Source organism: Harmonia axyridis, chromosome 5, assembly GCF_914767665.1.
Source record: "Harmonia axyridis chromosome 5, icHarAxyr1.1, whole genome shotgun sequence".
NCBI lineage: Eukaryota > Metazoa > Arthropoda > Insecta > Coleoptera > Coccinellidae > Harmonia > Harmonia axyridis.
In genome coordinates this window covers 37661673-37688875 of record NC_059505.1, presented here as the reverse complement: position 1 = coordinate 37688875, position 27203 = coordinate 37661673, and the positions used below count along the sequence as shown (strand labels likewise).

At 36.9% G+C, this 27203-nt stretch overlaps 2 protein-coding genes across 7 annotated transcripts in view; one reads left to right on the top strand and one right to left on the bottom strand.

Annotated features, from left to right (window-relative positions):
* Positions 1-517, bottom strand: part of LOC123680792 (probable aminoacyl tRNA synthase complex-interacting multifunctional protein 2) — a 1532-nt gene extending 1015 nt beyond the window's left edge. The window contains exon 1 of the mRNA XM_045618882.1: positions 220-517. Coding sequence (XP_045474838.1) covers positions 220-387 — 168 coding nt within the window. The 5' untranslated portion in view covers positions 388-517. The remainder of the gene's footprint in view (positions 1-219) is intronic.
* Positions 2-27203, top strand: LOC123680791 (nucleosome-remodeling factor subunit NURF301). Of its 6 annotated transcripts, none has more exons than XM_045618880.1 (23): positions 2-138; positions 2661-2943; positions 3021-3229; positions 4646-5866; positions 7223-7623; positions 7708-8002; positions 8063-8711; positions 9369-9613; positions 9678-9813; positions 10539-10783; positions 11353-11427; positions 11695-11961; positions 12401-12852; positions 13841-14047; positions 14112-14436; positions 16159-16370; positions 18278-18503; positions 19480-19777; positions 24266-24715; positions 24776-25009; positions 25068-25263; positions 25319-25403; positions 26519-27203. In XM_045618880.1, the coding sequence occupies exons 2-23, from the start codon at positions 2666-2668 to the stop codon at positions 26722-26724; spliced, it is 6912 nt and encodes a 2303-aa protein (XP_045474836.1). In that variant the 5' UTR covers positions 2-138; positions 2661-2665; the 3' UTR covers positions 26725-27203. The 6 variants fall into 6 exon arrangements, with proteins under 6 accessions (XP_045474836.1, XP_045474833.1, XP_045474832.1 ...); XM_045618877.1 differs by lacking the exon at positions 2-138 and adding an exon at positions 558-2530 and having other exon boundaries at positions 10572-10783; XM_045618876.1 differs by lacking the exon at positions 2-138 and adding an exon at positions 558-2530 and having other exon boundaries at positions 12404-12852.

The following is a 27203-nucleotide window of genomic DNA, read 5'->3' as shown; positions in this document are numbered from 1 at the left end:
CTTAGGAATTACTTGAATGACATTATGAGTGAATCAGAATATATTCTAGGAGGTTCCATTTTTAATAGTGATTTGACAGTTATTTTAGAGAAGTGATAATCAGAAAGTCGCGAAATGTTCTTTATAACAATTCAAGGGGTAAGTGCAGAAGAAATATAGTAATTTTGTGCAATTTTTGATCATTAGAGACTCCAGAACAATGTGGATATAAATTCAAACCTTTAAAAACTGCTCAGCCTGCTTAAATGTTCCAAAATTCTTTGGATGAGTTGGGCTCTTTCCAGCGAGCTCGTTTTCTGTTTCAGTGTGGATGTTTTTCATTCTGTACATGCATTTTGGAAGTTCGATATCGGCGTCTATTTTGACTATAGGTCGTAAATCGTACATTATTTCGAAATTAGATCGAGGCGCTTATATAAGTAATTTTCTCTGATATAATTTGACAAATCAAGAAAAAACTTATTTTTTCCATATATCAGCCAAAAATTACAGCAGTTAGTCACATGACCTCAAATGACAAGTGACTTCGACATTTAGTGAATTTCCGTAGTGAAGGCGGGAAATTTGAATTTATATTCATTAATTGTTTTATTTAATCTTATTTTAACTTGACTATCAATTGAATATTGCTTCTTTACTTATTATTGAATATCAATTGCGATAATGTACCAAAAGAAATCTTTACAATATAATCAGAAAAATCAATACATTTCTATCTTTTTGGCCTCCATCTTTGATGCGTCACGGGAGGCCATATTGAATAATTGAAATTTTATAACTTTACAGCTTATTACATATCAAAACTCGATTGAATTAATTTTGCTTATACAATCTGATATTATTTAAAAAGAAATCGAAATAACATAACATCTCCTTAGCAAGAAATTTCGTTATTTATGACCTGGATATTTCGATCACAGCACCATCTAGTGTGCTTGTTTAGAATTCATTAAGTATTCCAGCGCGCTTTATATGCGTAGAGAGATTTTGGTGAATATTGAAGAATAACTGGATGTAATTTGTGAATTTATCCTGGGAACTATATTTTAAAGTCTGCACATCTAAAATTCGTATAAATTTGTGAAAAGTGATTTGAATTTCGACTTCTAGTAAAATTATAGTTGCAAGTTGTCATGGCGGATTAATCGTCGACCAATAGGATCGCTGGAAGCTTCGGTTGTTAGGTGTTCTTTTTCACTTTGCAATACGCGTCAGTTATCTATTTTGTACATGCTTTGTTAGAAATATGTGATTTGGACATCAAATTGTTTCAAGAGGATTATACCTATGCAAGATGAGGAGACTTCGTGAACCGCTGTTGTGAAATAATAAACAATTATGAATTCTGTGTTGATCACGTGACGTAGCCATAGTTATATGGCGAGAACATCGTAACAGCGACCATGAATCGTTCCAAGTGAAATTTGACATTCGAGTTTGTATACAAGTTTGTTTTTGTAATCTACCACGTGTACTATATCCAATAATAATTGACAGATCATTAAAAGAATGTCAACAAGGGGTATGAAGAAAAGGGGGCGGCCCCCTAAAGTCCAAGTAGCAGAAAGACCCCGTAAATTTCAGATACATTTGCTTAAAAAACCAAAATATCTTTTAAATTATAGTAAAGGATCAGAATCTCAAGTAAGTACACCAAATGCTTCTAGAGCTTCTTCTCCACAAGAAAGTGAAGCCAGTAGAAGAAGCAGTAATAGAATTAGAAGGAAAGATGGGTTTAGAAGTAAAAAAGGAGGATTTTCTGGTTCAGCATATCAAAGGAGAGGATATAATACAACAAATGAATACAATGACACAGATTACCATTATGGTTCAGATTTTGGTGATGACTCCAGTGATAAAAGTGAAATTGAAGATGAAATTGGTGTTAGTAATAGTGATTCAGAAGACTCAGTTGGTGACCCATCAAGTGACAGTGATTTTTCCCTTAGTAGTTTTAGTACAACTGGTGGTACAACAAGAAGGACTCTTTCAGGTGCTCCAAGGCCACCAACACCGGAACCTTTATGGTTGCAAAATAAAGAGTTACCGCAGTTGGTTCTACCAAAATCATCAGATGATTTATTAATACCAAAAGATAAAGTGATGACAGCATTAAGTGTATATGAAGTTTTGAGGCATTTCAGGAATTTGGTACGACTTTCACCATTCAGGTTTGAAGATTTTTGTTCTGCTTTAGTATGTGAAGACCAAAGTAGCTTACTATCAGAGATTCACATTATGTTGTTGAAGGCGTTGCTGAGAGAAGAGGATTCACAGCAGACACATTTCGGACCCCTAGATCAAAAGGACAGTGTAAATGTTTCTTTGTTTTTGATAGACTATATAACATACCCTGAAGTGTTACGGGCCTATGTAGAAAGTGATAAAACCTTTGATCAAAATGTTTTGAGCATCTTAACTAATACAGATTATCCATACACAACTCTAGACGACAGATTGAAGATTCTACAGTTCTTGACTGATCAGTTTCTAACCACAAATCCAGTAAGGGATGATCTTTTGAGTGAAGGTAAATTATAAGAGGGTGTTAAAGGAGAAATATAAATGTGAATTTGATAATTTCTTTTGAAACTGTTGAAGATATTTCTAGTACTTTGTAAATTTTTGTTTAGTTTTATTAAACATAATTTTTTTTCCAGTTCCTATGCACTATGATGACCATTGTCGGGTTTGTCATAAACTGGGTGACTTGTTGTGCTGTGAAACTTGTCCAGCAGTTTACCATCTTGAGTGTGTGGATCCTCCATTGGTCAATGTACCCGAGGAAGACTGGCAGTGTGGTATTTGCCGATCGCATAAGGTGTCGGGAGTTGTGGACTGCGTTTTGGATGCAGAGAAACAAGGTCAACTTTCACGTCAAGAGCCATTTGGCTATGACAGACACGGAAGGAAATACTACTTCTTATGCAGAAGGGTTATTGTGTAAGTAAAATTTCCATATTATGTTTAGCCTTATTAAATTGAAATAATGTTGGTAACAATTGAACCTTTTTTTCTAGCGAAAATGATGAAGGGGAGATATGGTATTACACAACTCCAACGCAGTTTGAACAGTTGACAAAAATATTGGATTCGAAAGACATGGAAGCTTCTCTGTGCAGGGAGTTGAATGATTTTAAAGATGAAATCATCAGGCAGATGGAGCTCACTGAAAAACTGACTAATCAGTATAAAGGCAACAGAAAGACTTATTTGGAGGCTGAAAATGGTAAGTGTTCCATTTAACTAGCAATGTAATGAAGAATATCTCTTTAAATCGCACATGTTTTTTCAATGGAAGAAATAAAGTGATGTGTGGATGATACTTATGTAAAATTTTTAGTGGTTTCAAATTAGAGTTCAGTATTGCAGTTAATTATTGTAAATTTCCATCGACTTTATCTTCCTAAATAGATGAGATAACATTATCAGGACAAGTTCACCATTAAAAACGATAAATTACAAACTCATTAGGATCATTTTTTTACTATTTCAGAAATTCAAATTACAAATCTAAGTAGAAAGTTTTTGTGCATATAGGAATAAAGAAAAAAATCCTTTCTCAACAATTAATAGTTTTGTTTATTATACTGCCATATTGGGCAAAACAACTATTACCAGAATTAAAAGTTGACTTGAAAAATCCCTAATATTTTCCTTATATTCAAATACTTTATTATTGCTGAATATCTATGTTGAAAGTTAATGTTATATTTTTTAACAAAATATTCAACAATGCCAAAAAATGGAGTATTTTAAACCAAGATAGGATTAGGATAGAAAACTATACAGGGTTAGAACTATTCAGAGGGGCACTACAGGGATATCGAAAACTGTTAGTAAAACAGGGTGGCTGAAATTACAAAAAAGTTGCGTTATTTATGGATAAGTGTGTTGGTGCTAACAGATCCAAAATATCTCCAATGGTTCCTGAGATATCTTGAAAAAACTGAAAAACGAGATTTTCTTTTTTTTTTGTATAACTCATTTGTTTTTAGAGATAACTTCTCGAAATTTGGTTTGTGGTCATTATCCAATATAGAGATTCTAATGGTGTCGTCAAATTTTTTCTGTTTTCCGTTGTTTCAGAGATGCGATAGTCAATTTTTTTTTCTTATGGACTTATGGTTTTCCTTATGAGGTAGTTAAAAAAAATTACGAATTCAACAATGTATCACACTCTACAAAAATATCAAGTCTAGGTACGCAAATTTGAAGAGTTGTTATGTGAAATCTGAAATGACTATCGCTTCTCTGAAACAATGGGAAACAGAAAAAATCTGAAGACACCATTAGTATCTCTATGTTGGATAATGGCTATAAACCAAATTTCGTGAAGTTATCTTCGAAAATGAATGAGTTATACAGAAAAAAAGAAAATCTCGATTATCATTTTTTTCAAAATATTTCGGGAACCAACACACTCATTCCTAAATAACACAACTTTTTTGTAATTTAAGCCACCCATTCTTTCAAACGGTTTTCGATATCCTTTTAGTGGCCCTCTAAATAGTTCTAACCCTGTATATAAAAAAATTCCATTGCAAAACCTTTTTGCGCTTTTCCCAATTTCATATAATTTGACTAATAATCTGCGAAAAAAATTTCTGTTTCGATTTTATTCACGTAAATTCATCCTTCCCAGCGCTGATCGTTAAAGCCCTCAAAGAAAAAGAGGAAAAACTAGAGGCTGAGAGGAAAGAAAAGGAGCGTCAGAACGCCGAAGATATGGTGGCTAAAATGCACGAAGAGGTGTCCCCCTCGGAAGTAGTCATCGAAAGCACACAAGCCCCCGTTCCCATGGAAATCGAAACTGCTAACAACAGCGTGCAGGACATATTGGAGAACGATAAATCCTTGTATAAAAACTCGAAGGAAAATGACGAAGACAAGGATATCGTAACGACCAGATCAAAGACCGGATCGTTGACACCAAGAATGTTCAACATAGAGGAACTGAGGAGGAGGAACACCGCCATATTGAACAGAGACGACGTCGATAAATCGGACGACGTCTCCAGAATGACGCGTTTGAAATCGTCCCAAATCGCCAACGGCACCTACCTCTACAAGTTGGGGATGGAAAACACTTTCCGAAGTTACGTAAACCAGTTCACCACCAACATCATAGCCTTGAACAAGCCCCAGAGGAACGAGGAAAGGGACAAGAAGCGTCATCTCTCCCACAAGTTCTCCCTGACGACAGCTTCGGAGTTCAAGTGGATGGGTGGCCTAAGCGGCAGCAAAACCGTGCTGACCACCACCCTGAAACAGACGATTTTGCAGCTGGAGCAGGCCATACCGTCCAGTTTCATGCACCCCAACTGGCACATGCTCAAGAAACACTGGCTGGGCATCATCGGCAACTGCCAGCAGGCCAGGGACTTCGCCAAGGCCCTCATAGTCCTGCAGGCCTGCATAAAACCGGTGGTGTTCGCTAACGTGTGGCACGAACAGCTCGGCCACATCAAGCTGTCGAGGTTGACGGCCCAAGAGCGGGAGGAACGCAAGAAGATCGAGAAACGGGAGAAGAAGGAGAGGGACGAAGAAGAGGAGAGGAACAGGATGATCGTAACCGGTTACGTGAAGTACACGATGAGCTTCAAGCATCAGCTGTGGAAGCAGAAGGGAGAGGAGTACCGTATCCACGGCAGATGGGGCTGGTTGTGGAATTCTTCGTGCAGGGTGTTGAGACATATCAATTGTAACGAGTTGGGCTTGGCGTCCGGTCCTCAGAAGCACGTGGTCAAGTTGAAGGACGTTTCCGGGGTCGTTAAGGTTGTGAATTTGAAGGCCAACACGTACAAACATATGTTGGAGGGATTTGAGAGGGTCAAAAGTGGTGATGATAATGAGGAGCTCGAAGGTGAGTTTTATTCATTTTTTGTTCAATTTGCACCATCCAACTTTAGGTTTTGTATCGATTAGGCTTTTCCAGTCAGCTGACCGGACATTTTAAGTGTTCTAAACGAATTTCACATGTTTGGTGTTTTTTTTTGTTAATATAATTCGAAAATAGTTCGATTATTTGCGAAAAAACTGTTTATCTATCAAATCATGACCAAAAATTCCGCTATAACGTTGAATAGATAGAGGGAGCATACGTAATTTTAGGCAAGCTAATATTGACTCAAACATGTGCTATCAGATTACACAGATGGAGGAGAAAAACAAATTTCATTGGCTTAACATTTAGGAAAAAATCTTGCTGATATGTGAAAAAAGTGTAATTCAAGAGTTCTGAAATTTTTATGATCAGATTATCTTGCTTTCTGACGTTTCGTTTCATTTGACAACCTAAAATCCTGATGTTTGTGTCTTTTTGCTATAGGTTTTGAGTAAATTAAGCTTTTGTGTTCATTTTAAAGGATATTTAACTTTCGAGATTTGAAAAGTAAAATTATTATATTGAATAATTAGCTAAGATTTCAAAAACACAATATTAGGATACTGTTGAATTCAATAACATACATACTTAACAGTAGGTATAAATAAATTAAATCAAATATCACATTGGTATAGATAACTGAATCATTAAAAATGAAGGAACCATTTCAAATTAAAATCATAGTTCTGATAATAGAACATAATTATGATTTTTTGCCATTTTTTTTTCTAGGAAATGATTTTTAGCAGTTAATATAAAATAAAAAGACTCTACTCTCAAGGATATTTACTAAGCATAAAAATAATAATAATGCCAATGTACAAGCAATAATCATAGGGACTGACTCACCTATGGTACAATATTTAACTCAATAATAATAATAATTCACGGGTTGCTCCACAAAGAATATATTTCTTCTGTTCTATAACGAATGAAAGTTTTGCAATAACTCTGAAAATATTGAATAAATAACTAGAAAAATAAAAAAAAAACACTTCGAACTCGTGAAACAACCAATTTGATCAAGAATCTTTCAAATGACTAGATTTCAGCCATCATACATTTATAATTCTAATATCATGGTACATAAGAAAATATATTTCAAACTGACGTCCACTAGCTATGTTGGAAACATCTGAAATTTGCCTATACTCTCTCTATCTATGTTTATTACATTGAGGATGACATCTTTAGGTTATCTATTGAAATGCTGTCAAAATTTTATATTGGTGTTAGTTTGAATGAAGTTTTAAATTTTGTTCGAAACTTGATAGTGATGGCCTAAATTCATATTATCTTCCTGTCATCTTCTAAAAAAAAAAACAAACATTTCAGCCCTGAAAAAGATGTCCCTGGTTCCTACACCCGAAAAGTTCGAATCTATCGATGTCTCGAAAGCTCTGAGCAGTAACGCTCGCGTAATATATCCGAAAGTGGCGCAAAAATCAAAGTTGGACAATCTTTTGGCTAGAAGAATCCAATTGAAGGAAATCGAAGAAAAGAGGATACTTCAGAACAAGAACGAAGAAAGTATAAAAGACGAAGAGGCCATGGATATTGAAGATGACAATGATGGTGTGCAAGAGGGAGGTGTAGACAAGCAGTTGACGAATATGATGACCGGTAAAGTTGTCTTGAGCAGTAACACCCCTTCTACTCCAGCTAACAAGGAGATGTTGAACAATATCGCTAAGAAGATACATGCGTTGAGGCTGCAGTATACTACGATTTCAAAAGTGAGTTTTGAAGTTTTTACTAGGAATTTACTGACTTCTTTACAAATTTTCATTGAATTTTGATCATTCAATTCTTTTTTTCAGTTGGCTAAAGATTTCCAGTGCTATTCTAAAGGCTGTAACTCAAGCAACTCGACAAATAGCATCGAAACCACATGCTATTCCCCCCTGTGCATTCAAAGAATAAAAGTCAGAAAAGAATTACTGTCGCTTCTGAAAAAAGCTAATATAGCTGCAAATACCCCAAATAAACCGCTATTAACCCCATTGAAAAAACATTCAATACTGGAACAGACCCTGAAAACTCCCATCGTTAAAAAGGAAGAACAACCATCCAATGAGAATTTACATAAAGATTTGATGATGTCGATCCAACAAGGTAAGTTTCATCTTTCGACGATGAAGATTCGATCTCTACTACCGATCTCTCGTTTTCTAGGTGTCAAGTACGACGACGACAGTTCAGATGTATTCACTCCCTTCCTAGGACCGAAAAAGGAGGTTAAGGAGGAAGAAGATGTGATAATGAAGGACGAAACTGACAGGGAAGAGAATAAAGTGGAGTTCGAAGACTTGGATATAGAATCCATGCCACCGCCCGAAAAGAAATTGAAAATCTTGGAACCCCGACAGCCCGGTGATGGAAATGATAATGGGAAGCTAAGAACACCAGAGTCCCTTGGAGGATACTCGTCCAGACTGCCGTATCAGAACCGCCGTTTTTGCAATCAGAGACCCCTGCACAAAAGGGAGGAGACTAAGGTCAAGGCCGAAAAAGCCGAAGATGGAACCGACAGAGTTTATTCGGCAGTGGCAACGGCCGGTAAGATATACCTGAAGAAACTTCCCAATAATACCGAGGTGAAGAAGAAGAGGAGGCTGAACATCAGATACCCTGTGTGCTCTACCTTTCAAGCGAAGAGCGGAATCGATTCCATTTTGGTTCTGGCCAAACACGAGGGTAGGAAATTGGCCAGAAACGCAGGAAGGGTGTACATAAACGGTTTTAACACGCTGGCCAAGCAGAACCAAGCCGTTTGGCCTTATCCCTGCGGAAGGCCGTTGTTTAAGACTTGCTGGATTTACAGGTGAGTGATATTGTTCATTCTTTGTTGGTTAGTAGGCTTCGGGATAAATATACGTTAAAAGTGCAGAATATGCATCTAAAATAATAAATCGTTTATTAGATTCAAATAAAACATATTTTGAAGGTTGTATTGGTCTATTTACAATGAATTTACAGATTTTACTATTACACTTCACTATTATATGATGCGTAATAAATTGTCAGATATAAATTCGCGCCTATTATCACCTAAAATATTTTTTAATTCTGAGAATCTGAAACGCGGAAGTGGAATATCCCCACCAGCAATTAAACTAAATTTGGCAACGCGAGAAGGTGCTTTCAAAAATCGTTCAAATTCAATTTGGTTCGCAAACAAAAAGTCTGGTTACAGCCTACATGTTTTTTACTGGTTTTAGTTGGTAGGACTGCATATTGTTACCTTTGGTTCTTTGATTTGACATATTGAATTACACCATCAGTTGACAGTAGACTACTTTATCATAACCTAACAAATGATAAACTAGTTTTTTGTGCTTCAATTAGAATTATTGTTGTTTCAGCATGAAGGTACCGATTGCTATATAGAAGGCCCAATATATAGTCCCCTATTGATATTCCTTTCATATTCCAATATACAACTTTCGATTGTGATGAATCTTTTTTTTTTCTCGTATAGAACTGTGAATCTCAAGTCCTTGTCAGCAGCAGCACTCCAGTTAAAAATCTTGTGGGTGTGCCTGAGGTGGGACGATATGCAGACCAAACCGCCCACCACTGATGGAAAACATCAGATAACCACAGAAACGGAAATATTGACGCTTGAACTACTGAAACACAGATATATCGGTCAGTTCATGGAGAGAACCCAGTATCTAAGGAGAAAAGTGGTAATTCCACTGGAACTTCCCAAGACAATCAGAGGTAATGTTTTGGCAAGCGATTTATGCATTATTCTCATTTTTAATTTGGATTGTTACTTTTGCAGAAGTCACTTCTATAAGAAGCGGACTGAGAAAGAGAAAGAGACCCGAATCACCTCAAAGCACCAACCCTCAAGTCTCGGAGGAATGGGTGGATGAAGAAAAACTCGAATTGTGGGAAATCAAGTTGTACGGAGATAAGTAAGTAGTTTGTATTATTCATTTTTTCTAAATTCGTACACAATTCACACCTTTTTGTTGGCACTGCAGTTTGTCGGGTTTTTATTTCATATTTAATCTTTTCATTACTGAAACACAATTCGATGAGGAAAGAACGTTTTTTTTTTGCTAATAGTGAATAACTTCATTTGGGTCAAGTAGAGGGAACTGTAATTATATCAATAATAAAAATGTTCATGTGTATATATAAAATTAGGTTATTCTTCTTCATTCGGTTTATGTAACACATCATTTGATAACTCGCCATAAATTTTCTTGTTACATCCCTTTCCCAGCATAAGGCACTTCACTTTCAATGTTAAATTACAAGAATTGAAAAGAATTATGCCACTAGTCACAGAAATTCCGCCAACACCAAGTTTCATCATAAGGAGGAAAGAATGAGGACATAATGTAATATTTAACTCTTGAGTGACTAACTTCTTGATCTTCAATTGATTGTACCAAATACAAAAAAGTAAAGGTCCATCATTAGACTTTTTGCACCATAAATAATAATTCAGTGATATTACAAAATTCTACTTGATATCTATCTATTTGTGCATTTATTCAATATCCAATTATATAACTAAAATGTCTGTCTTCAAAACTTACAAATTACACATTATGTCTTCCCTTCCTCGACAAAATTGCATGTTTTCTACACAACACTAACCGCTTGCTTTTTGTGTGTCCCCTCTGTTTAGGCTTGAAAAGGCTAACGCTCAGGTTATAACCAGGAGCAGAACCGGAAACTTGCCCCCAGCCAGAACGATAATAGATCCGTCAGACACTCCGAATAAGATCATAGCGGGCAAGCCGACTCCTGAGGAGATCAAGGAGAAGATGGAGCAGCAACTCAGGCTTCAGAGGGCTGCCCACCAACAGAAACGAGCTCAGGAGGGCAAGAATCCAGGTGGACACATTCTGAAGATGGTTGGAACTACTCCAGGTAGGTCGAATTAGGTTAGGAGTTGATTATTTTGGGTATGGTCCGTATATCACTTGGTTACTATGCTTAGTAAGTTTGTGGTCGGTATATATGGAAAAGCGGTGAATATTTCCTCAAACTTCTGTGATTTATCTGTCACCAGAGTAACCGTACTTTTTTTTTGGTTAGGTTCGGTAACCACGCCCACTCGTCTTGGCAGTTGTCATTTTAATATTGAGATTATTGGTTATGAACATTTTCCATGACATCTAACACTCAAAAACTTTATTATTTTATTATTAATTTCGAAATTTATTATGGATTTCTCTGATGATGATGTTTTTCTAATCGTTATTAGAAATGGAGACAAATTGATCGAAGATCATAAAAATTCGGTTCAGCCATTCTCAAAATGAAGAAGAAAACTAACTCTATTTATTTATACATAGATTTGATTTAGAAAGACAAAATAAAACGATTCCCAGAGCACTTATTTTGTATTCTCTAAAAATAGCTATAAATATTCAATTCTCTATATTAAGTTAATATTTGAGATTCTGTTTCAATTTGATATTTTCTACTTTTAAAAGCTGCCACTTCTACAACCTCAACTATTAAAACTACCGCTACAAGTACTAGTAGTAACACCCCAATTCAACCCAAAGGTAGGTTTGCGTTGGTGTTGTACGTAGTCGCTGTGTTATTCTTTTTTATTTATGTTTGTTTACCAGGAATAACCATCAAAAGGATTGAATGAATTTTCTAACCGAAAATTATAATTTTTTTTTCATGGAAAATTTCCTGGTCGACTTTTGTGCATTTATCTCATCAAACCAAGAAAATCGCATGATATTTACTTGAGTTCTTTCAATATCAAGAGATAAACATAAAACTCTGAAGATCTTCCGTTGATTGATTTTTTATTTCTTCAGATGGCCAAATGAAGATAGTGAAGAACATCGTCCTTCCCAACCAGTCTGTCATCACAGGCAAGAACACCCTGACATCTCTACTCACATCCAACAGCAAACACCTAGCCGGAAGGCGAATTCTCATGACAAAAGCTCCCGATGGCACAACAAGAATGATAACCAGTCCGAGTGTTGGACCCAAGGGTCTGCACAACAGCCAACAGGGCCTCATCAAGGTGCAGACTTCTAGCGGACAACAGATTCAGACTGTTCAAATTCAGCAACCTGGTAAGCAGTGTGAAAATACCTTTACTTCTTTGTCTTGATATGATTCGGTGAAGGGTTCTGTGGAATGGTAGAAACAGAATTAAAAAATATAGTCATAGCAGAATTATAACTAGATACAATGAATTGGAAAATAATAAATGTAAACAATGAGAAAAATCAAGTGTTATTTGATATTTTATCATTCCTTCGTCTTCTTTTTCCCTTAAGCCTTTCTATGACAATCTGAGCTGAATTAGTCCATCACTTTTATCGAATGTTTACCCTGTATAATATAGCACCGGATCCCATTGTCTTTCCAAGATATTCGAACTTCCCAACAGCATCTGAGTCCCGATTCTCAATCCTCTCCTCTTAGTTTTACCCAAGTAGTCGTAACGTTGTGAACGTAGATGCATTTAGATCTTCCGAAACGTCAATTCACCTCAAATTTCGCATCTAGCAGCAGCCAGCACGCCGGTTCTGAAACAACCCGAACAGCCTCAGAAGGTTCAGATCACCAGAACGTCGGATGGTAAACTAACCGTAAAGGGCCTCCTGCCCGGTCAGCAACTCATTCAGTACCCTGACGGAAAGCTTCAGGTTATTTCGGGAGGTGTTGTTCAACAGCAGGCTGCCAAAACGCCGGGAACACCTGTAGTCACCAAACAGATCATTAAATCCAATGTGTCAACTCCCGTAGGTAAGGTGGTGGTGCAGGGTAATCAGGTGAAGCTTCCCGTGCCTCAGAGCCCCAAGACTACCCAGCAGGTCTTCATCAAGCAGCAGTTGACGCCGGCACAGGTGACGCCGAAGGTCCAGAATCAGGTCGTTGTCAGCGGTAATCAGGTCATACAGCAGCAAGTGGTGGTTAGCGGTAACCAGGTGATTGGCACCCCTGTGGCCCAGCAACAGGTATGTGCAAAACGTCTTTTATTTATTTTTTGTTGATTGGTGTGTGTGAGCATTCTTCAGTACTGAAGAAAAGTTAAAGAGTCGTTTTATTAATGTGTGGTTAAATTTGGTTGATTGTATTCTAACCTCAAAAAGAAGTCAATAGGGCAAAGAGAAGATAAGAATGAGAAATTACGACACTAAAAAGAGACAGTGTAATAAGTGATTAACACCTATTGTGTTCTGACACTCAGAGTTTATTGCCTGAATTGACTAATGATTGACATCCAGATGTCATTATCAGCTGTTTTTCCAAACTGTCATATTAAGTTACACTCATAGAGTAATGAACATACATAGAGGGAGTATAGGCAATTTTTATATGTCCCCAACATGGTTAGATTACGTTGTCGGATTGTGATATGAATGTATATTATATTGAATGAAATATATTTATTTGAGTGATTCCCGATTGAATATGCAAATTTGAATATTAGGAATCCGATATTTTTCGTAATTGTCGAATTTTTAATGATCAGAATATTTATTATTTTCTGTATCTACCTGCTGAAATCCAAAGTTTGGCATCTATTGCTCTCCTAGTGTCATCCGTTGTTTCACGTCGTTTGGCGCTCTTGAAGTTTGTTTTTAGAATTCCTGACATATTTAGTGATTCATCTCAATATATTTTGAGTTGATATGAAATGTTGATTCACTATGGGACATAAGAAGTGCGTTCTTTGTGGAGAAACTCGCGAATTGAGTAAAATATCGTATCACTAATATGTATTCATTTCTGCGCGCTTCATGTCAAATTTGATAGTTCATGTTAGGGACAATTTGCTTACTGAAAATGACATATGCTCCTCCCTCTATCTATGTTTATTACTCTAAGGTTACACTAGAGTGTCGTTTAGCTAACAGTAAGACAAAATCAGACCATACGTTGATGAACCATCTTGAAACATGAACATCTTTCAGTTTTCTTTAATGATATTGCAAATTGCAGGTGGTGACAAATCAGATTATGATAAACAATCAAAACCTGGCGCAACAGTTAGCCACCGGAAAGCTCCAAGTGGCAACGATCAACGGGCAGCAGGTGTTGATAAGACCTACCGGTAACAACCAGGCTCAAGTCGTCGCACAGTTGAGCGTTTCTCAAGGAAACGTACAACAGAACGTTGTCAACTCCACGCCCACTCTTACTAGTCAGGTAAAACGCGTTATTTTTTTTCACTAGCGAAACACCAGATTCAAACTGTTTTTTTTCCCTCAAGGTCGCCACGCCGATCAAGCAGATAGTGCAGCAGCAGCAGCAGCAACAACCACCTCAAACCCCGACCTTGCAACAGGTTGTGCAACAGCCCGCCCAAACCCCAGTAGCGACCCCCGCTAAATCTTCGGACAATCAGATAGACCCGGCAACAATGGAGCAGCTACTAGTCGGGCAACCGCCTGGCACCGTTATAAAATGCGTTACTGCCCAAGTGATTCAGACTCAGCAAGGACCTCGAATAGTTCTGCAAGGTTTACAAGGCTCAGATTTCACGCAGTCGCAGTTGGCCGCGGTTCAGCAGCAGGTTAAGCAGCAGCTCTTGAAAGGTTAGTGACACATGTCAAACTCGAGTTATCCTACTGTTATTGTTATAACTATTGGAATTAGTGCCAGTAGAGGGCGCGTTAAGGTTTTTTACTATACTAACTGACAGAGAAACTGCAACATCCGGAAGGAGCTGTTTAAATTTAAAATTTTTCTTGGTAAAACATAGCTAGTATAGCAAGGAGTAAATGATTGAATTTGGAGAAAACAAATCGTGAAGGTTTTTTTCATGTGAACAATTTTTGTTACTTAAATATTGTAGTCGTTTTTGGCAAGTTTTTTTAATTTTACAACAAACCAGCTGTTCGAGGAGATCCAAAGTCGATGTTTGGTTGTTGTTAAAATGCCTAGAGCACGTGTACGCCGAATTCGTCGCCAGCTAATTGAATTTGAAAGAGGTCGAATTATTGGTCTACGGGAGGCGGGGTTGTCATTTCGAGAAATCGCTGTGCAAACAGAAATCCAACTACTGTTATGAGATGTTGTCAAGCGTGGTTTGATAATGCCTAAAATCGAAGAAGAGTAGGCATCGGACGTCGAAGGGGCACAAATAAAGTTCAAATTCGACGACTGAGACTTATGGCAATTGGAGACCGATTTGCGACAACTCGATCTTTGGCTGATGAGTGGTTAGGAGAACAAGGCCATCCTGTAACTGTCCGAACGGTTTACCAATGGATAAGGTCTTTTGGACTGCAGCATTATCGACCCCAACTAGTGTTACCTCTGACGGTTGAGCATTGCCGGAAACGATTACAGTGGTGGAGAGAACGTCAACATTGGAATGTGGAATGGCATCAGGTCGTCCTTTCTGATGAATCTCGATTCTCCTTGGGTGCACATGATGGCCGAAGCAGGGTTAGACGACGTCGGGGAGAAAGACGTGAACCTCAGTTTGATGTTGAGCGTCATGAACACCGGACAGTAGGCGTTATGGTATGGGGTGCTATTGCACATGCAACCTTTAGTCTTTATTCGAGGTAACATGACAGCGCTGCGTTACCTTCAAGAAATAGTGGAGCCATATGTTCTCTCTTACCTTGACCAACTCGAGATTCGAATATTTCAGCAAGATAATGCCCGACCTCATGTAGCCAGAGTTAGTTCAAACTTTTTCGGAGCGACCCATGTGAATCTTTTGCCATGGCCGCCTAGATCCCCCGATTTTTCGCCCATAGAGCATGTTTGGGACAACATGGATAGAAGGCTTGGAAATTTACCTCAGCCCCCACGGACTTTGGCGGCTCTAAGACATGAAGTACAGGTAGCTTGGGATAAATAAATATAGTATCTCTCGAGAAAAAATACGACCATCTTATTGCATCAATGCCGAGACGTGTTGGGGAGTGTATAGATAATCGCAGTGGACAAACACATCATTAACAAATTCATAAAAAAAAAATTGTAAACCCCTTCGATTTTTCCTCCAAATTTCAATCATTTACTCCTTGCCATACTATCTATGTTTTACCAAAAAAAAATTATTTAAACAGCACCTTCTGGGTGATGCAGTTTCTTTGTCAGTTATCATATTTTCGAAACACAATAAACTCTGTTTTATTATGTTTGAAATTTTTGGGAAGGAGTTCCTTAACGCGGCTTCTTTCATGAATCTTCCAGACATAGTCAGCGTTCATCTCTGTAGTACAGATACAACATTGTTCCTTTTGACTTTGTTCTCGACGATTCGTTGAGAAACTAACGATATCTTTTTTAATCCTCAGCACAAGCTTCAACTGGTAAACAAGGAGTGCTAGGACCGACCAAAATATACCTGGCTGTTCAACCAAGCAATCCGGATTGTGGCAACGCGACCAATTCTCAACCGCCACCACTCGCTCCGGTTCAACAGAACATTCAGCCGAAACTAACATCACAACCTCCACCGTTGAGTCCGAAGAAGCCGCAGCATTTACTGCAGCAGCTGCAACAACAGGTAGGCAATAAGTCTAAAGTGATTGTCGAACCTGTCAAACCCTTGAATCCCGATGATTTCTTTGCATGTAATGATAGCCTTTGGGGTTGAAAGCTTTAAGTCCTATTTGCCTATTTTCGATATTAACTGTGATTGTTTTAACTTTTGTCATTTTATATTATGCTAAAACTTTTTTTACTAAGTACTAAAACATTGAATTTCATAATTTTATTGCACTGTTTCTTCTGTAAAAAATTGTAAATTATCAGATATGTTAAAATAAATGTTATGAGGTTTCAAGTCTTTTTTGCTTTTTTCATCTCCTTTTTTTTTTTTTTTTGCTGAACATATGGTGGAGGTTGAGGTTAACCTTTCATTCCATTTCACAATCCGCTTTGCTGCTTTTCTTGCTTATCAACTTTTCTTGTTTTATTGCATATTGCTTTCAAATAAAGTGCAGATATCAAGCGAGATTTGTTAATTTTCTTTTTATTCATTAAGGTTTGACGTCACTTTAGACAGTTTTTTTAATTTTTGGACTGGTAATTGTTGGAATAATTAAACAACCACATCCAGACCATCAGATAGTATTAATTTTCAGGAGATACTTTTTTGAGATAAATTTTGCAGAATAGTTTAAAAAAATAAAATCATGAATTGCATGATAAAGAATTTTGTTGAAAAGAAGATTAATTAATCGATATATCTGCATGAAGGTAATGTTTTGCATGTTATATGGAATTTCACTAAAAAAGATTTCACTAAAACTAAATGATTTTTACGCAATGTTCATGTATTTTTCTCGTGAAAATCTATTAAGGCGGATGAAGAATTGAAGCATCCATAATCTTGTCCACAGAATTTTTATTTGTTTGGTTTCGTTTCTTGTCGAAACTGACTTAAAAACAAATAAAAATTACACAGAGAAGAGAGTGGTTACTTCAATGTCGAGTCAGTATCAGCTAAAGTCGAAGAACAGCTGCTAGGGGGATCTTTGACACTTCACTTGACTGGATAGACTCCGGATTGGTCACGACTAGTGACAACTACATATTTCAAATCAATGTAACCTATAAAGTAATAAACATAGATAGAGGGAGTATACACAATTTTTACATGTCCCCAACATGGTTAGGTTAGGTTGTCAGATTGTGATATATTTTCAAATCCACAATTTTACTATATCGTTATGAATGTATATTATATTGAATGAAATATATTTATTTGATTTATTCTCAATTAGATATGCAAATTTGAATATTTAGAATCCGATATTTTTCCTAATTGTCGAATTCATAATAAGCACAATATTTATTATTTTCTGTATCTAACTGCTGAAATCCAAGGTTTGGCAACTATTGCTCTCCTAGTGTCATCCGTTGTTTCACGTCGTTTGGCGCGCTTGAAGTTTGTTTTCTGAATTTCTGATATATTTAGCTATTCATCAAAATATATTTTGAGCTGATATGAAACGTTGATTCACTTGGGACATAAGAAGTGAGTTCTTTGTGGAGAAACTCTCGAATTGAGTGAAATGTCGCATCACTGATATATTTTCATTTCCGCGCGCCTCATGTCAATTTTGATAGTTCATGTTGGGGACAAAATTTGCTTACTCAAAATGCTATATGCTCCCTCTATCTATGTTTATTACTCTGAGGTGTAACCTGGCTAATGAGCTATGTCTATGCTTCGTTTTTTGTTATTATTCCCCAGCAGCTGATCAAACCATAGAGTGCTGATACAACTCTATCGTTGAAGTCGATTGAGCAAGTAATTTAACGAGTTACAAGTTAGGTTATGTTACCAGAATAAAGTGAATTCTCGTATTTTTTTTTTATCAAAAATGCTGAATAAATTTATTCGAAGATTACTGATGTGAATCCTATGAAAAACTTCTCAAAACGTGACCGGAATAAAATTTTCAGCCTACTGAACAGCGTCAGTTGATAGTCAACGGTCAACAATTGGTACAAACCCCAACCGTTGTGCAAACAGTCAGAGGTTCTGCTGCACCTTCTAACAATGCTGTCGCAGCCGTCGGCCAGCAGCAAGATGCAGCAGCCACCAATAAAACAGCATCCGCTGATTCGACCAGCACGACCCAGGAACAGAACAAACAGTTCATTGTGACTCCCGATTACATCCAGCAAAGTATGTTTGTTTACAGACAACCCTCAGTTATAGTGTACAATCCAAATTATATTAGTTCTTACCCAATGCAAAACGACTTATGCAATCAGTGATAACTTCGCGATCTTTACAATTGATCGGGTATTTACAAGCAAGGGAAAAGTATTGATAGGACCAATTTAATTGTTATTTCCGACATTGAGTCTCCGGATGGTTATTCAAGTTTTCAAGTGATGTTAACGAGCATGTATCGATTGTTGAATTTGTTATAGTTTTGGGAAGAACACGGATTTTGCTTTCAAATCATCATCGGCATCTTGAATAACCATCTCCACAACTTTTCACGTTTCTATCTATTCGGTATAGATGACTCTAATCGTTTAAGTATGTCACATTAATCATGTAACCAATGTATACGTAAGCAATTTACATAGCGGAAAAGAATCCTTGTCTTTTTTCTGATAACCGAAGACTCTTGAAATTCTATTAAGACTGGCTTTCCTTTGTCAATTTATTTGTCTGTGATGTAGATAATCCACTTGTAGGAAATTAAAAAAAAAGTTTCCAACTCCAACAGGTTTATGGATCTCATAGTCCCAATAGATTTAAATTCTTGTTGGGTATGTTTGAGATTTATTAACAAGGTTAGTCGAAGCTTTATGCCTCACGGCTCTGACTGTTATTGTGATATGTAATCCAAATTCATTGAATAAAGTTTCTCTTGAATAAATTCTACTTTTATTGATGATCCCTTGCTAGGAAGTTTTATTTATTTCAAAGTCGTTTTGCTTTGGGTATTTTACAATGTTTTTTCATTTATTATAATTTTGTTGAATTATTTTCATTTATTTTGAATATATTTTGTATTTTGTTCGTTTCCTCTTCCACTTTTTTTAATGCTACTCTGCATGTTGCTTTGGCAGCAGTGAACTAGTGGTTTTGAGTTATTTTAGTCTTTTTAGTTGATTTAATTTGTTTCTTTCAACGCCCTATTTAGCTATTAAGAGCGCCCTAAAACAAGAGAACCTGAATCCAGAAATCGAAGAGAAACTGCTTCAACTGCAAAGGTATCAAGAGCGTCAAATGAAGCAGGAACCAGATGTTCCTATACCAGTTACAAGAGTTCAACCGCCACCAGCACCAGCTCCAGTCACACCAATCATAAACCGATTACCTACCACGACACGTAAAAGACCACTGAGTGGTTCTAGGCATGACGATGCGGATTGGGTGATGGAAACTCCAAAAAGAAGCAGATCCAGAACTGTAGAACACAAGAAAATCGAGGAACCAGAGTGAGTTGCAACTTGAATTATCAGTTGATAAGAATTAACCAGTTTATTTACACAGTTCCATTTTGTAATTACGTTTCGAGTGTTTCATTTGATATGCAGAAAAGCCCTAAAACATCGAACAATTCATACCTTTTATCACGTGATGAGAAACAATTGAATTGGGAAAATTACGATTATGTCAATTTGAACTAATTTGTTAGTATTTTGTTACAAATTTTGACATTATCTTTACTAAAATATGTTAGTTATTTTGAGAATGTGAGCTTATTGATTTTCCTTATGGAAAAATATTTGAAACAACATTCAATTCTAACCTCAATCAGATTGCTCTGGTAAGAATGAGGCAATCCAGAGACCTGTCAAAAGTAAAATTCAATATGGCGGCGATTGGTATGCCATAGAGTTTGTGCATTAGTTGGTTTTAAATCTCGTAATAGCAGAATTTCACCATGTTCACTCTCCATTTCGATATTCAAAATTCTGCTGAAAACTTTCAAACTGTCACAAAGGAGATATATCTGCAGTTGTGCCAACTGATACCATTAAAAAATTACGTGATCTCGATTGCCTAATGTAATGAATCAATATAACCTTTACAATGAAATTAGTTCATTACTTACATCGAAATTATTTTCTTAAAAGAAAACAGTTAAAAAAAAAGTTAAAAGAAAGATGAAAGAAAGAATAAAGATGGTTATTCTTATAATAATAATAATAATAATAATAATAATATGCTTTATTTCATGTAAAGGAAAATACATTCTCGAATGAATTTACTCGACATGAAATAGTGTCATAGAAGGCTTGCACTCAGATTGCATAGTTCAAGAATTCCTCAATCGTGTAGGGTTCAATCTTCAGCAGGAGCTTGTATACGAGTTTCTTTAGATGTTTCAGGGATGATTCTTCTCTTATGTAGTTCGCAATTTTGTTGTAATAACGTATACATCTGTACTCTGGTCCTTTCTCAGTTAGGGTTAACCTGTGCTTTGGGTATTTTAGTGTGGTCGTTCTCGTTTCATATTGACTAGCTGTTTTCTCCTTGAAGTAATGCCTATTTTTGAACACGAAAAGTAGGCACTCCTGGATATGGATTGCAGGTGCAGTTAGGAGGCCATTTTCCCGAAATATCCCCCTGCAGGATTCAATTCTCCTCATACCAAACATCACCCGAATGGCTCTCTTTTGCATCTTTAATATGGCTGTCATGTTGCTGGAGCTTCCGTAGAACAAGATCCCATACCTCATCTTTGACTCAAAGACCGCCTGGTATATCGTTTTCAAAGATGTGGAGTCAAGATGTTTCCTGAGGACTCCCAATGTGTAGCAGATAGAGCTCAGATTTGTTCGTAGTTCCGAGATATGTTCGTTCCAATTGAGGGATTCATCTATGTGAAGGCCTAAGAAATGTCCAGATTTCTGCAGGTGTACAGTGGAGTTTGTCATTTGGATGTTTGTTGGCGTCTGAAAGCCTGCATGTGTAGTCTTGAAAAGGATTGCTTTTGTCTTCTCCGTATTCATTTGTAGGTTGTTGTCTTTGAACCATTCACTTGCTTGAGCTAATGTTGTCTTCACTAAGTTGGCTGTTTCTGGAAAAGTATCTGCTTTTATACTCAAATCGGTGTCATCTGCATAATTTATCATCTTTATATATGGTTTAGAGTCAGTTATCATGGACAGATCGTTAAGGAAGATGATAAAGAGTATGGGGCCCAATATACTTCCCTGTGGCACGCCCAGCTCAGTAGGTGCTACATCTGACAATGTTTCCTCGTTGTTCTGGAAAATTACCACTCTGTGTCTACGATTTGTCAGGTAGGACTTAAACCAGTTTAGTTCTGTTCCCTTTATACCATATGACTGAAGTTTATCAAAGATGAGATCATGGGATAGGCTATCAAATGCCTTCGACAAGTCCAGCATTAATGTAATCATGATCTGGGAGTCCTCCAGAGCACTCAAAACCTCAGTGATAAACTCAAATACTGCAGTCTGTGTTGATTTTCCTTTTAGGTATCCATGTTGGCAGGACGTCAAGATATCCTCTTCTATCAGGTATGAAGTTAGTTGCATACAGATGGCCATTTCTAATATTTTCGAAAATGTTGGGAGGATACTTATCGGTCTATAGCTCTCTGGTTTATTTAATTCCCCTTTTTTGTATATCGGCTTAATCAGTGCCGTCTTGAAAATCTCTGGGAATATGCCATTTTTCATAGACGTGTTTATGAGATATGTGAGAGGACCTGCAATCTGTCTTGTGCACTCTTTTGCAAGCTTCATTGGGATACCATCAGTGCCACAGCTATTTTTGTTCTTCAACATACTTATTATTTTCATGGTTTCTTCTTCAGATATTGATCGAAGTTTGAGGTTAGATGTAGCGCCTGGGATCTTACAGTGGGGTTCTAAATTTTTTTTGCAGTTGGTTTTATTGGTTGTTATGGATGAGAAGTAGCTGTTGAACTCATTTGCCATTTCTTTTGGATTTCCTGTTATATCGGTATTTTGGTGTGTGCTACCTTTAATTTTCTTAACTGTGTTCCACAGGGCTTTGGTTTTGTTGTCCGATTCAAGTATTTGTTTTCTATAGTTCTGGCGTTTTTCCTCTTGGATAATAAGATCATATTCTCTTTTTGCTTCTTTGTACGGTTCTTGAAATGCTGGGTTGTATATTTTGCAGGTATGTAGTATGTCCAGTCTTGATTTACAGTTCCTTAGTTTTTCGCTCTTAGGCTTTGATTTTTTGGTGGTCTTCAGTACTGATTTCTTCATGGGACATGAAAAATCCATCTCGAGTTTAAATATATTCGAAAAGGTTGCCCATTGTTGATCTACCTCCTGCTCTGGGATATCCTTCAAAATTTCCCAATCTACTTGTTCCAATCTTTCTTTCAGCTCCTGTATGCTATGCGGTGTCATAATTCTTTTGTATTTATATTTATTAGTATCCTCTATTTGGTGTTTTATTGTTAAAATTTGAGCTGTATCGTGGTCTGAAATGTTTGTTCGTATTGTTTTTGCTGTATAGTTTTTATGGTTTGTAGCTATGTTGTCTATGCATGTGCTACTGGTAGATGTGGTTCTTGTCGGTACTTCTATTGTTGGTATTATGCCATACGAGTTTAGGAGCTCGAGAAAGTCCTTTGTGTTCCTATTTTCCTTATCAAGTATGTTGATGTTAAAGTCTCCTGCAATAATAACTGTGTTCTTTGTCCAGGATATCATATCAAGTACTTCTTCTATTTTCTTGAGGAATAGTCTGGTTTCATTTGGAGGGGAATAGATGGATAGCAGTATTATGTTTCCCGAGTGGGTCCTGATCTCAACTGATGATATTTCCATAACCTTTTCTATTGACATTTTTACTATATCTTGTCTTTCTTGGTAAGCTGTGCCTCTTCTTAGGTAGATTGCACTACCTCCATGTTTATTTAGGGATCTGCAGAAGGAGCTTGCAAGTATGAAGTCTTGGATACCATGATTGCTGAGTTGTTGTTTGTCTCTCCAATGTTCAGTTAAGCAAAGTGCGTTAAGAACTTCAAGATCTTTTATTGTATCCTCTATTATATTTATTGAGTTGGATAGGGACTGGACATTTTGGTGCAAGATGGAGAAGTATCTATTTGGGTAGGTGTTGTGCCCCTGATTGTACTCTATAAAAAATTCTTTTTCAAGAATTCTTTGTGCCTTCTGAAGTCGAATCTCTTGATTCCCACTCCTTCTGGCCAAAAGGACGTATCATATAGGGAGTCTTTTTTATCTATTGGTGCTGTTACTAAGAATCTTTTGTTGTAATTTGGGTCTCCTTCTAGTTCGTGTACATCTATCTTACAATTATGAAAATCTTCATGTTTCTGAATATATTCTTTTATGGTTTCTGCCTTCACATGATTTTTAATACGGTATAGGTACATCCACACTCTTCTTTCTACTCCGGCGAATCCGGCACTTCTGTCATTTTCGTTTAATTTAGCTGTTCCCAAATTTTTCCTAGGTTGCTTGTTAGTTGACGTTAATCTATTTCGTCGATAATTTACCTCCTTGAATGTACCTTCATTGTCTTGATTTGCTCCATTTGATTGTGGTTTTGGTTTTATGTTTGTAAATTCGATTGGATTTGGCGTTTGTTTACTGGATTTTGAGGTTGACGGCTGTCTTGATATGTCAGACATGTAGTTACCGAGTACTGCTTGTGAGTAGTTCATCTGCGTCCCATTTCTGTTTTCCTTACTACTGTCATTTTCATTTGATGTCGAAATCGTTGTTGCTCTTGCGCAGGATATAACTTTTGAATCCCGAGGATTATTTCCACCGTTTGTTGTCATCTGTTTTTTATCGGCATTTTTATTATGATTTTTTCTGGATTCATCTAATTTCTCCATCAATAATGAGTTGTTTAAATTCAGGATTTTGTTTTTGTCTTTCATGTGACATGATATGGACATAAGTATTTCCTGCGGGATTTCTAAAAAGCCATCATTTCAGAATTGAACACCCACGAGAGAAGGCTATATCGCCCAGAACTAGGGTGAAATTGAAGGAAAACCTTCAAAGCGAAGATAAGAAAGCTCTGATAAAGCCGAAAGTAATGGCAAGCTTATTCCGACATAAAGAGCTGTTGAAGAAGGACATACTGAGGAAACGAGCTCTACTAGAAAGGGAACTGCAGTGCGAAATACAAAAGGAAGTAGCGGATGAGCTAGCGGCAAGGACGAAATTAGAAAGGACTAAACAGGACGAAGTGCGAACTGGTAGTAGCAAACGTAAGGCTGCTGCTCAACCTACGACTACTTTAGTTCAGCCTCAAACTCCCAGAACGGGCAGGAGTGCTGCTAAGCAGAAAACAACCCCTCAACCGACCACACCGCAAAATAACCAGAAGCAGCAGACTCAACAACACGTATCACCTACGCCCAACATACCTAACCAGCCAAGGTAAAGCGATTTTGTACTTAAAGGTTGTGCTATCGAATCTAACAATTGTCTTTTTGCCAGGAGCAACAGTTCCTCGAAAAAGGAAAAGCTGTATTGTCTTTGTCGAACCCCCTACGACGAAACCAAGTTTTACGTTGGTTGTGACCTGTGCAATAATTGGTTCCATGGAGATTGTGTTGGTATAACTGAAGAGAGCAGTAAGACTTTGACCGAGTTTATATGCCAGGAATGTAAACAGGCCAGTGACACCCAGAAGTTGTATTGTCTATGCCAACAGCCCTACGATAATTCACAGTAAGGAGATGAGGTTGTTTCTGCAAGATTTTCGGAGATTTGATTGTGGTTTTTCCAGGTTCTACATATGCTGCGATAGTTGTCAGGATTGGTTCCACGGAAGATGTGTTGGCATTCTGCAGTCCGAAGCCGACAACATAGACGAGTACGTTTGTCCCAGGTGTCAAACGAACTCCCAGGTCAACTATGCCAATATGAAAGACTTGACTCAGAAGGATTACGATGGGTTGAAGAAGTTGATAAAACAGTTACAGGTACGTTGATAATTTTATATTGAATTTCGCATTTGATTAATTCGGTTGTTTACAGATGCATAAGAGTGCTTGGCCGTTCATGGAACCTGTTGATCCAAACGAGGCACCGGATTATTATAAAGTGATCAAGGAGCCCATGGGTAAGTTATTGATGACATTTTTTTTTTTTAAATATCCACAGTATCTTGAGTTTTTTTTTGTATTTTTCGGAACGAAGTTTCTAAATGCGGTCTGCGGTATGAGAAAACGTCACGTAAAGAAAAATCGTTACTCCCCCATCAGGGACTTCACTTTGAAGCAGTGGACGTACTTTAACCTCTGTATAACCACCTAACCTAACTTCTGTATAACATGGATGAGATGACGTAACAGGCCAATTGAAATGTCCCCGATCTACTATAGTAAAACGCATTTTTTTTTTGACAAAATTCGATTATATTATTCAACATAGTTATCTTCGAGGCCAATATAGCGATTATAGTGATCTTCCAACTTTTCGATACCATTTTTGTAGTACGATTTGTACTTCGCTTCAAAATAGGCCTCAGTTGCGGCGATTACTTCAGGTTTATTGCTCTTAAACAGCTTCAAACACTGCTCAGAATCATTAACACGTTGTTGCTTTTGATCGATTGTGAGCTCGCGAGGCACCCATTTCGCATACAGCTTTCTCATATACAAATATTCGTGAATGATATGATGTACACGTTCAGATTATATCTTCACAATGTCTGCTATCTTGATCAACTTCACTTTACGGTCATTCAAAATTATTTTGTGAACTTTTTTGATTTTTTCGTCGGTGACAGCCTCTTTTGGGCGTCCACTGCGTTCGCCATCTTCGGCGCCCATTTCACCACGTTTAAACTTAGCATACCAATCAATGATGGTTGATTTTCCTTGTGAAGACCCCGGAAACTCTTCATCAAGCCAATATTTTGCTTCAACTGTATTTTTTCCCTTCAAAAAGCAATATTTTATCAGCACACGAAATTCTTTTATTTTCCATCTTTTTTCAAATAACAAAAGTAGCTACACAACGCAATATGTCGCAAACAAAATTTGACTGCTGTCAAATTTTGACACGTATCGTTTGAAGGTTAGTACTAACCAAAAATCATATGGATTTAATACTAGCACCGCCATCTGTGCATCAGACCAGGGAACTTCGTTCTTGATGAGGGTCCTTCGATCACATAACTTTTTTTTGCAGATGATATTTGACTTGTTTTGATTCTACCTTTGTTATTTCCAGATCTGCAGAAAGTTGAGCATAAAATAAACGATCACACTTATACCAAGTTGAGCGACTTCATAGGGGATATGACAAAGATTTTCGATAATTGTCGTTACTACAACCCGAAAGAGTCTCCGTTTTACAAATGCGCAGAGACCTTAGAGGCATATTTTGTAAATAAGATAAAATGCTTTAGGGATAAACTTTATGAGACTAACAAATAAGAGAATAGTTCATAAATAGTTGAAAATACATTTTATAATTTTAATGTAATAAATGGTAAGCAGGAGTTTGGACGGATCTCGATCTCAGTTCAAAAGTTAGTTATCTTCAGATATTCCGTCCATACTTCGGAAACTTGTAAATAATTAGTTGTGAATATTCAGCATTGATTTTGATTTGTTATCCTTTAAGTGCAGGTATATCAAATATTTATAATATATGCATTAACTCACTTTTGTATTTATGCAGTTTCATTCGAGGATTTTTTTTCATCTACATTAGCTGCAGCAGTGACATCCTATGTTATGTATCATATGTATTTATATTTAATCACTTAGTTAGTGCCATCTGTAGATAAATTTATTATTGAAGAGAATTGTGTTGAGTTGTTTATTTGAATTTTCAAAAATTGGAAATTTTTATATTTGATTGGTACACATCGATCATTTTATTGAGAAAATAAAAATATTTACATAGCCAA